The 12,568-nt window shown below is 43.3% G+C and overlaps 1 protein-coding gene and 1 long non-coding RNA gene across 3 annotated transcripts in view; one reads left to right on the top strand and one right to left on the bottom strand.

Annotated features, from left to right (window-relative positions):
* Positions 1 to 12,568, bottom strand: part of Cdc123 (cell division cycle 123) — a 52,073-nt gene that overhangs the window by 18,142 nt on the left and 21,363 nt on the right. For both annotated transcript variants that reach the window (XM_028891745.1, XM_028891756.1), the window contains one exon: positions 1,440 to 1,488. In XM_028891745.1, the coding sequence (XP_028747578.1) occupies positions 1,440 to 1,488 (49 nt within the window). The remainder of the gene's footprint in view (positions 1 to 1,439; positions 1,489 to 12,568) is intronic.
* LOC119088049 lies at positions 988 to 12,126 on the top strand. The gene is made up of 3 exons (XR_005091621.1): positions 988 to 1,026; positions 4,601 to 4,700; positions 11,988 to 12,126. It is a non-coding gene; the product is annotated as an uncharacterized LOC119088049 (long non-coding RNA).

The following is a 12,568-nucleotide window of genomic DNA, read 5'->3' as shown; positions in this document are numbered from 1 at the left end:
GCCTAAAGCATGGCACACAAAGTAGGTTGCATCCCCAGTCTGTAGACGAAAACGTGTATTATACAGAGATGTCTAGAAGCAAATAATAAAGAAAAAAAATTAATCATGGCACTAATTCTAAGATTATAAAACCAAATATGAAAATGTTCTGCAATTAACAAGCAAAGGTGATCACACTTGCTTCAAATTTTTCAGAAACTGTGTTTTAATGATGCAAATTCAAAACCAATCAAGAATAATTACAAGTGATAGCCTACTATGTAGCATCTAAAGGACAAGAAAACTCCCGATTTAATTAATTAGTTAAGAAATTAGCTGTATTTAACAACAGTACCCATTTGAATACTTGTATGTACATTTTCAAGAACTGGAATAAAGCCTGGAGTTTGCAATGACTACAATCTCTACTAAAGCAGCATCACTGCCCTCCACTCTTCTCATGTTCTCTGTAAAATGAGGGAATGATGTAAAGAGGCAGAGGGAGGAGGATGACTTTCCTGTTAGCGTAGTTTGGACCCTACTTTCAGGGCTTGATCTCCCTCCGGCTTGTGGTGCTGTTTTGAAGCTATGGATGAGCTGAGCTAGCTATGGTAGGTGGTGGCCCTGGCTAGCAGACACAGGTTACAGTACGGTGCAGGCTCTGAACCAGATTTGGTGGGTGAAAAGTACAAAAGCATTTATTTTACTCAAGAATGTGTCTATTCTCTGTGTACAGTATTCTATATTCTGTACATGTATTCTAATATATAGCCTATAAATAGTACATACTCATTTTCTTTCTGTGGTGGCTTGAATAAGATTTGAAAGCTTGGACACAAGGGAGTGGCTCTATTAGGAGGTGTGGCCTTGTTGGAGAAAGTGTGTCACTGGGGTGGGCTTTGAGGTTTCAAATGCTGAAGGCAGGCCCAGAGTCTCTTCCTGTTGCCTGCCAATCTGGATGCAGAACTCTCAGCCACCTCTCCAGCATCTGTCTGCCTGTGTGCCACCATGCTTCCCACCATGACAATGGACTAAAACTCTGAAACTGTAAGTAAGCACTAATTAAATGTTTTCTTTTATAAGAGTTGGCCATGGTCATGGTGTTTACAGCAACAGAACATTGACTAAGCCTCTCTCTTTCCCTCTCTTGTTTGTTTGAGATAGGGTCTCACTGTGTGGCATTGGCTAGCCTGAAAATTGCTTTGTAGACCAAGCTGGCCTTGAACTCAGTGATCTCCCTCCCTCTGCTGAGATTAAAGATATGTACCACCATGCCCCACCTGAATAATACATTTCTTCTACATGTAGGATAAATTTCTTTTATTTAAATATTTAAATTTAGTATTTCTATGTTCCCAGAGAAGTTAGTTCAATTATTTGTTTTCATTTACAAATAAGCAGCACTATTCCACGACCTATGACTGGGACTCTGAGTGTCATGAAGGGGAAGAGATGCTTACCTCATATTCTATACAAGGATCTGGAGAATCATCAGTACAATGAATGAACCTTTGGAGAGAAAAATTCAACTGAGTATTTTTTTAATGTTTGTTTATGCATAGACATGTTCTTAATTAATGTGAGGATCAGATTTCATAGAAATATCCAGAAACAAGGGACTAATGCAAATTCAGCCAACACTTATTAAGCATTACTTGGTGTTATACACTATGTTATCTCATTTAATCCTCAAAACAGCACGAGAACCTCATATACATATAATCTCCGTTTTTCTATTAATGGGCAAAGAAACTAAAATTCAAGTGTCCAAGCTTTATAAGTAAGTTAGGACTATATACAACACAGGCTGCCCAGCTTCTCAGTGAAGGCAGGATGCCACTGTCCGCACTCTCAGTGTTGGTCCAGCTGCTAAGTTACCAGGCTGTATACTGTTCTATGACCACGAGCTCTGCCACTGAGAGCCACACAGTGACCACACTCCTTCTTCAATGGAGGTAGGATGACATGCCATTATCTACCTTAGTGCTCACTCTGTGGATGAGTCAGCATGCTGACTATTGCTCCATGAACATTAGCTTGGCCACTGAAAGCCACACACAGTGGCTGTCATTTCAAAACTGTTTGAGAGAACAATTCCACCCTCCACTTCACACTCCCCTCTAAGTGTTGTTTCATGAACAATAACATACAGGAGTATAAAAACACCCATCTGTGCCGAGCACTGGGCCAGGCACCAGAAGCACAAAAACACCTAGGACTCTGGTGTCCTTTAGGAGGTGTAACAGAGAAAGCTAGCAAGTGCACGGATAACTTCGGAACACTGGGTGAATAAACTAAAATACTCTGACATCACAAATGAAGAACCAGCTGGCTGGCTGTCATGTGAGGAAGGGAGAGGAGGAAGTCGAAAAGGAGTTTGTGTGAAAGGCAAAGGGAAACGTGTCAAAGAGGAAGAGGAGGACGAAGGCAAAGAGTACATGCAATCAGCACTGGTGGGGTCAGAACACAGGGGACGTGCCAGTGATAAGACGCATGACAATCTGGATGGAGGGCTGCTTAGATTTTTTTTCACTTTGACATAGACTAAAGTCACCTGAGAAGAAGGAACCATATTGAGGAACTACCTCCATCAGATTGGCCTGTGGACAAGTGTGGGGGGCATTTGTTTTCTATTGATGGCTGATATGGGAGGGCCCAGTCCACTGTAGACAGTGATACTCCTGGGCAGGTGGTCCTGAGTTGTATAAGGAAGCAAGCTGAGCAAGCCATGGGGAGCAAGTCAGTAAGCAGCACACACACACATACACACACACACACACACACACACACACACACACACACGCACGCACACGCACGCACGCGCGCACACGCACGCACACACACACCCGCCCCCCCATGCTCTCTGCTTTAGTTCCTGCCTCAGCTTCCCTTGATAAAAACTGTAAACAGTAAGAAGATAAATGAATCCTTTGCTCCTTAAGTTGCTTTGGGTCTGTGTTTTGTTTCACATCAAAAGAGAAGCAAGCTAAGACAAGGAGAAAATCCAGACGATGCAGCCCTAGGGGTGATGGCGGGGACTATAAGGGAGATCGTTACACTTCAGTGCATTAAAACTGCCAAGATGGCCACCATGTTTGAGGTGGTGTGGGGGAAAGACTGGCAATGTGAGGCAGACAGTGAGAAGGCTTACTACAATAGTCTCAGGAAGTGATGGGAGGCTAAGTGAGGCGACCGGAGGGGTGGGGGAGAAGAAAAAGCACCATACAAAGCCATTGAGAAGGCCAAGTCACTCTAACTTAGCGAGGGATTAAAAAGGAAGGGATGGGGCTGGAGAGACGGCTCAGTGGTTAAGAACACACACTGCTCTTGCAGAGGACCCGAGTTCAATTCTTAGAACCCACAGTTCACAACTGCTAGTAACTCCAGCTCCAGGGGATACATGCACATATACAGGCATACACACATGTAGACGTACATAAATAATAATAATTTTTTTTATAAAAAGGCATGACAGAGTGACCGGGATGCCTCTGGGATCCAGTGGCTAGCACAGGAGGAAAGCAGGTGGTGCACAGTGAGGACAGAGCAGACTGCTGGAGCAGGGACAGCTGGAGACTGGGAAACCAGAGAGAAGCTGAGCAAGCCACTAAGATGAGGAGACCCCAGAGAGAGGGGAAAGACAAAGGGATCTAAGAGCTGAGCCAAGGAAGGAAACCTGGCAGATGACAGGATCCTAGAAACAGCAACATCTAAAGAGTGAGTGACAGAAAAAAACCTCAGGGAAGAGTAAGTAGGAACCATGAACTGGCACCCTGAAAGGCAAAGGTTATACAAAGAAAATAGTAGCCAGAGCAATTTTTAGAGGATGCCCAAAGTCAGGACTGGGGAGATGGAGAGGCCAGCAAGGGTGGGAGGTAAGAAAGAGGAAGTTTGCCCTTAGGAGCAGCTTTGCTATGGAAGGCAGGACAATTCGCTGAACCCAGAGCTTGCCAGTTCAGCTAGACTGGCTGGCCAGTAAGCCCTATGGATCTCCTATCTCCCCAGAACTACAATTACAGGTGTGTGCCACCATGTCCAGCTGTTTACCAGCTGTTTACCTAGTTCATCTGGGGGTCCAAATGAACTCAGGTCCTCACGCTCCCATGGTAAGCATTTTACCGAATAAGCCCTCTCAACAGCTTGTTTTTATTTTTAGTTTAACAGTGACATGAACCATCGGATATAGTTTGACAGATTGGGAGCTAAACAAAGGATGGTTGTGAAATGGCTTGTACATGTATATAACTTGTAATATATAATATACATAACTTATAGTCAAGAGGTATTTGTGAAAAAATAAGCATGAACAAAACAGAAAGTACTTTCCCCCTCTGTGGCTATTATGGTTTGAATATGAGATGTCCCTCACACGCTCCTGTGCTGAACACTTGGTCTCCAGCTGATAGTGGAGTCTAGCTGACCATTGTGGGGGTGGGTACTTGAAGTCAGACCCAGTCTAATCCCTGTCCGGCTCTGCTTCCCAGGCACCATGAGGTTCGCACCTCTCCACCATGACACTGCCTTACCACAGGCACACAGTCATGAGGCCACAACTCCTGGGATTAAAGCCACACACTGTGAGCTGAACTAACTAGACCTTTTTCCTCTTGCCTTCTCACAGCAGTTACGATTCACCTAACACAGATGTGCTGGCAACCAAGTGCTCTACCAATGAAGACACAGAAATTCTCTGGCACCATTAAAAAAAAATCATTTTAAAGGTATCTTGAGCCTGGCGGGTAGTTAGGTTCATGCTTAGCAAGTAGGGAGACTTGGATCCATTTTGGAGGAGGGGAGTGAGCATCAAGTCATTCAAACGCATACCCAAGTGTGAAAGCCTTTTACTTCACTGAATGTGTGGTCATGTTGGTATATCTGCAATCATTTGTTTTACACTGCAACAGTAATAATTTTAGTATACCCGATTGGCTAAAATCTAGAGAAAACAGACTTTAATAACCACTAATAACTGGGAACCAAATGATATAATCTACAACACATTTCAAGAGGAAAGTACACACTGTACTTGGTTAAGCGGCCAGAGGACTGTTTTCACAGTAGTGAATGTTTACATGTGCCACTAGAAGCCTTCACACTGCCATCCCACTGAATCCTTGCAGTGAGTGATATCATTATCATCTCCATTTACCAACTGAGCAACCAAGGCTAAGAAGGGTGAGGTGATAAGTGGGAAAGAAGCATCCAGTCTCAAGCCACACCATGTCTCCCAGGGACGGAGGTGCTGGCACTCTCACTGAAACTGTTAAGTTTAGTGAGTAGGCAGAGAGAGAGAGGTACACACACACACACACACACACACACAAAATATACATACTGACAAGACTTTAGCTTAAAGCTGTATCAGTGTTAAGAAAAGAAGCTGGGCAGTGGTGGGGCACGCCTTTAATCCCAGCACTCAGGAGGCAGAAGCAGGAGGATCTCTGAGTTTGAGGGCAGCCTGGGCTACAGAGGGAGTTCTACAGAGGGCTACACGGAGAAACCCTGTCTCAAAAAAGGTTTAAAAAAGGGAGGAGGGGAGGGAAGGAAGGAGGGAGGGAGGGAGGGAGGAAGGAGAAAATCTATCATTAACCAACATTATTTCCATGAGCAAGTTGGAAAACCTGTTTTAACATGCTCCAGCATACACTGGTGCTATCTGAAGACCTCATTTTCCCTTGAAAGCAAAAATCCCTTGCTTCAAATTCAACTAAAGTATGTTACCCAAAGGAGCTATACTCCAACACCAGCTTTGAGTATTTTTAAAATTTCTTAAGCAAAACTAAGTCTTACAGGTTGCTTTATATTAATCAAAATTGAGGCCATGAAATGTCAGGTTAATAAAGATTAATACACTTGTTCCATTCTTTAAAAATAACCACCCTTTCCCCACCAGGACCAGCAGCATGATAGACTAAGAATATTAATAGAGTTCCTATGTTTTGACAGCCAGTCACACAGAGACAACTAAGTACTCTGGATTAGATTACCCACAGAAATGAGAAAAGACAAGGAATCCAATGCACGGTAACAAAACAGGAACTGCTTGGTGTGGTGGTACATGCCTGTAGTCCCATGACCCAGGAGGCTGAGGCAAGAGCACTACCATGAGCTCTAGGTTAGTCTAGACTACATAGTAAGTTCCAGACCAGCCTAGGATAAAGTGTATAAGAAAATAAAACTAAAAAGGGAAGTAAGGAAGAGAGAGGAAAAAAAGAAGAGAGAGAAAGGGAGGGAGAAAGAAAGGAAGGGAACAATCAAAGGACCAGAGGTCAAAAAAAAAAAAAAAAAACCATAATCAAGGCCTTAGGTTCTATAGTAAGTGCCTTAGCTACTTTTCTATTGTCAAAACACCATGACCAATTTGGGGTCACAGTTCCAGAGGGTTAGAGTTCATGATCATTATGGCGGGGAGCACAGCAGCAAGCAGGCAGGCAGGCATGGCAATGGAGCAGTATCCGATAACTTACAGCTTGATCCACAAGCACAAGGCAGGGAAAGAGAGACACCGGGAATGGTGTGAGCTTTTGAAAACTCAAAGCCCACCCCCCCACCCCCCATGACACACCTCCCTTAACAATCCGAATCTTTCCCAACAGTTTCAACTGTGAACCAGGCACTGAATGGCTATACTAGCTAGCCATCAAGCCCATGTCTCACCTCTCCACCCCCAGTGCCAGGGTTTCAGGCAGGAACCACCAGGTTCTCTGTGTAGCTTTGCACCTTTCCTGGAACTCACTTGGTAGCCCAGGCTGGCCTCGAACTCACAGAGATCCGCCTGGCTCTGCCTCACCAGTGCTGGGATTAAAGGCGTGCGCCACCACCGCCCGGCCGTATCTGTCTTTTATTTGGGTGCTGTGGACCCAAACTCAGGTCCTCATGTTTGCACTTTATTGACCAATTCATCACCCCAGACCATTTTAAAAATGCTTCTATATTCTTACAAATACTGATTCAGACCCTTAGTCATCATATTACTACTCAAAAATAAGTGTATTTATACACATATTTACATTCTACCACCTTATAACATTATTTTTAACTGGTTTAACATTTATGTAATTTTTAAAATGAGTAATTTGAGAACATATGTGGTACCGGAGGTTATTGATGTAGCTTTTTCTTACTGAGATGATTAAACAGATGGCCAAGTACATTTATGAAAGGAGAGGGTGGTGCTGAGCTGTCTAGAGGCTGAACAGAAAAAGTCAACAGGAGCTTGTCCAGGGGCTCATCTTGAGCAGATGTCAACCATATCATAGTAAGACCTCTCTCTTCAGAAAAGAAAAGTTGGAAAATTACAATATTGTGCTTCACACTAAACAAGGTCTAACTATATGAAAAAAAAATACATGATGGGCAGAAAGACAAAGGACAAATTTTGAGCAAGGAGAAAATAATGTATCAAAGTTTTGGTGGTATAACTTTTCTTGCTGTTCAGAAAGGCAAAGCAGAAGTTTTGGCATGCAGATGCCATTTCTTTATCATTTTAAACTATGGTAGAAAGGGAAAGATAAGAGTGAAGTAAGGTGATTAGATATGTTCATTAAAGTTTTCATTGATCTTTTCTCCAAAGAGGCAAAATACTGTATTTAAAAATTAAACCACCTATGGTGGTTTGAATGAGATATCCTCCATGGTCACAGACACTGGAACACTTGGTCCCCAGCTGGTCACACTGTTTTGGGCTGTTTAGGAGGTGTGTTCTTGCCAGAAGTCTATTATAGGGTGGGGTGGGGTGGGGGGGTGCTTTGAGGTTTCAAAGCCCCACATCATTCCTAGTTAGCTTTCTCTACTTCCTGCTCATGGTCTACAATGTGAGCTCTTAGCTGCTCCTGCCAGCATGCCTTCACTCTGCCGTCAGACACTGACCCTCTGGAACCATAAGCCCAAATGAACTCTTTAACAAAGTAACCGAGACACCATCTAAAGCATATACACTGTCATCTAAATAAATGAAGCTGAAAAATAATAGTGGCAGTTATATCAGGTCTACTTGTGCACAAAATTTTGCTCCTGAGACTTTTGTTGAACTTCATTGAATTATAGAAGTCTTATCAACAGTTTTAGTTGCCTATGATTATAATCATTTATTAAAAAAAAAAAAGAGAGAAAAGAAAAGAAATTCCAGCACAGCAGCAGCCAGCCAGCCAATCCCACCTCACCAGCTGGGCACCACTACAATGAACAAATGTGTGATGGAGAGGTGGGAAAGATGGGAAAAACAGAGTGTGTGTGCACTGTGGAGAGAGGCAGAACTGGAGACAAGATGGTGGTGACAGGTGTGAGAGACCACTGAGGTTGACAGTGAACAGGCCATTGTCCAGTAGGGTTGGTGGGGTGGTGTGCAGCAGCATGGAGCTTACACAGACACACTTAGTCCCCAAACACACCACCGGACTGTGGGATCACCCTGGCTCCGGTCAGTGATGGAGGCCCAAGATAAGGAACAGTTCACTTTCTGGATTGGACCTCCTTGAAGGACCACTGTGGTCCATGATGCCACCAGAGGCCGTGTTGGTGTATGTGGTCCATGCTGCTGCCCTAGGCCATGCTAAAGCCTGAGATGAATGTGGATCCATGAGGTCTGTGCCGCTGACTGAAGCCTTGGTGATGTCCTCCACCTTATTGCCTCAGGGAGCCATGTTGATGTGAGTGGCCTGAGCTGCCAGCTGAGGCCATGGTGATGTCTAGGTCCAGGGTCCTACTGCAGCCAGGGTCTGTGTTGATGTCCATGGCCTGTGTTACCACCATAGACCACTCTGATGCCTGTGGTATGTGCTGCCACCTGATGCCTTGGTCTGTGTTGTTGCAGGGGGTGGGGTGGGTGGGGGAGGTAAGGCATACTGATCTGAATGGCTGCACAGCCACCTAAGGCCATGGTGATGACCAGGCCCATGCTGCTACCAAGGGCCATGTCTAGGCCTACGGTCCTACTGCAGCTGTGGTCTATGCTGATGTCCGTGGCTGGGTCCATGATCCTACTACAGCCGGGGGCATGTTTATAGTCTGTGGAGGCCCATGATTCCATGTTCTCACTGACTGTGGCTACTTCTACTATGATACTGATGACTCCAGAAATTAATTGAGGGAGGGAGATGGAAGGCTTTTATGACAACTGCCCCCCACCCCACCCCACCCCCCAAAAAAGTAACAGCCTAGACAGGAAGCCACCAAAGAAAACTCTCTAAAAAGTGTGATGGGGATGCTGAAGTGTAGCTCTCCACAATTGATGGTTTCTGGCAGGGGTGCAGGAAGGGAAGGACTCAGTTCTATTTAAGGGGCAGGCCACTGAGAGTCAGACCATGCCCCCATCGGTATATAAATAACACATATTGGACTTGAGTTTTCTTGTTTGTTTTTTCTTATTTTTTTAAAAAAGATTTATTTATTATGTATACAGTGTTCTGTCTGCATGTATGCCTGCACACCAGAAGAGGGCATCAGGTCTCATTATAGATGGTTGTGAGCCACTATGTGGTTGCTGGGAATTGAACTCAGGACCTCTAGAGGAGCAGCCAGTGCTCTTAACCACTGAACCATCTCTCTATCCCTGTTTTTTCTTATTATTCTTATTTTTATTTTTACTTTTTTGGTGGGACAGACATGGAAGGACTGGGAAGTGAGTGTAATTGGGGTACATGATACAAAATTCCCAGAGAATCAATAAAAATGTTATATTGGAAAAACAAAACAAAACAAAAATTAATAGCAATTAAAAAACATTCGGTTTAAAAAAAAATTAAGCTGGAAAAACCATGCTTACTACTCCTTTCAAACATTGTCTTGGGAAAAGTGAAGATTTGAAAGTTCATTTTTTTTTAAAAAGTGGTCTTCTTCATGCCCTCCTGCCTCTGCATATTCGCTGACCCACACCATTCTCTCAAATCATCCAATGATCACGGGAGAAAAAGACTGAGTATCTTATTCTTTACTGGTTCAGTCAAACAACTGTTCTTTGTGAATTCAAATAAACACACAATACATTAAGGGCTTCTCAAAAATAAAACCAACAATAATATATAAAATAGAAGAAGAAAAAGGAGGAGGAGGAGCACTCAGAATCTTGCCTGTGCAACCAGTTTTTCCAACTTTACGTAGTAAGTGCTGTGGTGTTAACTCACAGTTCTTGTCCACATTTCCCAAACAATGCCCATTCTTTGACCTCATCATGATCGCCATCATTCACTCATGACTATCTTATAACTGATTTAATCTTTTTCTCATATTCTCAACATTATTTCTTGTACAGACTTTCACATCACTAGTTTTTTTGTTTGTTTGTTTTTGTTTTTCTGTACATAGAGCCTGGAGGGGAATAACTTTTAAACTTGTATAGCAGTCTGAGGTAGAGACATAGTTCAATGGTTTAAGAATAGTTACTGCTCTTGTAGAAGACCAGAGTTTGGTCCCCAGCACCTATATAGGAAGGTTCACAACCTTCTGTAACTCCAGCTCCAGAAGATTCTATGCCCTATTCTGAAATCTGTGGTTCAGATATACACATAACTTTGAAAAATAATATCTTAAAAAAAAATTCCAGAAGTGAATAACTTCCAAATTTTAAGCTAAGAGCCCTTCTGTGGGGCGTTTACCCACCACCCCCACAGCTTCCCAGAGTTTTCTTGAGTGCAATCAGCAGGAAATATTAGATAGAAGGATTTATAGCAGAGAATCTTGCGGAGATAAACAGATAAAAAGTAAAGGATAGCCTCGAGAGGGCCTGGAACGTATTCCAACGGGCCCAACTGTCTCTGGCCCAGGGTTTTTATAGAGACGCCAAGGGGTGGAGCAAAAGACCTCCTCCCCCAGCACAGCCAAGTGCAGACCATCTCAGACACCTGCACTCAGGCCTGTGGTCCTGATCATCCTCTATTCGGACCTGCTGGGTAAAGCCACGAGGAACCCAAGAACGGGCTCCCACACCCTTCTGTATTTTGTTGTCTCGCTCCATACTACCCAAGATGAGACCTTGTCCAGTGTGTCTACTTCGTATATACTAACCACTTGTTAGTAATGTAGTATCTATTTTAGTTATCAGTTTGACTACCTTGGTATTGTGATGTTTATGTTCAAGTAACCCCATTTTACATAATAATAATAATAATCCTGAAATGCTAGCAAGTTAAATATGCCAAAAGAAGCCATAATGTGCCTCCTGGAAGTAAAAAGGTGGGGTTTAGTCACATATATATAGGAAAAAAAAGTATGCATGGCATTTAGTACTCTCTGTGGTTTTCAGGCATCCCCTGGAGGTCTATGGGCATATGTCCTGCAGATAAAGGGGGACTTACTTTAAAATAACCAGTTTTGTGATAATACTAAGAAAAGTACTGCACTGAATGTAGCTAAGTGTAAACTGCCAAGACAAATAACAATTCCCCGGTCAAATCTATTTCTCTTTAATCTGAACCCTTCATGAATGGATTTACTTTTCTACCCACTCAGCCTTTTCTTCTGTTATCTGAACATTAAGTGTTTCTTTTTTTTTTCATGTTTGTCCTACTGAAGTGACGATCAATAAAACAATTAATGCAAGCAGTCTTGTGACTCAATAAGTTTAATCACAGAGAATGCTGATGTGTGGGCAAATAATGCAGTCAGCAAATATTAGGCAGATTCATTGTGCTATAATTCAACCTCCACTTTCTAAAACATCTAGTCTACAGTCACCAAGTAAGACACAGAAAAAATCGAAGTCAGAACTTCGGCATTCTATGGGAAATTTTGCCTATAGCAGACACTGGGTAGATGCTCCAGCTATTCCCGCCTGGCAGCCTTGCTAACAGAATCTGATTGTCCAGACCCTAATGCACCCGTGCTTCACAATCACCCCTGATAGAGCTTGACTCTTGAACGCCCCCTAAAGCCCACGTGCTAAGTGAAGTCAGTTCATGTGTCCTGGAGCCTCTAGTATGTGGGACCTACTAAAGGAAGGCAGGTAACTGAGGGGTGTGCCCCTGACAGAGATCTTAGGACCCTGACCACCTCCTGTCTTACTCTGTTTCCAGGCTGCTGTAAAGTGAACAAGCCTCTTCTATCACACATTCCTGCTATGATGTACTATGCTGCTACAGACCAAAAGAAAATGGGGTAAACCAACCACCAGCTGAAACCTCTAAAATTGTGAGTCAAAATAAAGTTCTGCACTTGTAAGTTGTTTACCTCAGGTATTCTGTCCATGACAAAAGCTAACTAACACATCCCTGCTTCCACTTCATATAAGCAGCCCTCAAAGCACAAGCCTGGAACTGCCAGGAAACATGTTAGAAATAATATAGTCGGGGCAATAAACCCTATGTGTGTAAACTATTTTCAAATGGCTTTTGCTAACTTAAAACATAGGGAGGGACTGGATAGAGAGCTCGGTAGTTAAGAGCACACACTGTTCTTAACTCCTTTGTGGACCTGGATTCAGTTCTCAGCACCCACATCAAGCAACTCAGCCACCTGTAATTCACCTCCAAGGGATCTGACGCTCTTTTCTAGACTGTCTAGGCACCTGCACTCATGTGCACATACTCCATCACACAGACATATACATAAAATTAAAACTTAAAAACATCCTGTGTTATAGCTGTTCTGCCTATGA

This window comes from Peromyscus leucopus, chromosome 5 (genome assembly GCF_004664715.2).
Source record: "Peromyscus leucopus breed LL Stock chromosome 5, UCI_PerLeu_2.1, whole genome shotgun sequence".
NCBI classification, from domain to species: Eukaryota; Metazoa; Chordata; class Mammalia; order Rodentia; family Cricetidae; genus Peromyscus; species Peromyscus leucopus.
This window is presented reverse-complemented; position numbering and strand designations above follow the sequence as displayed.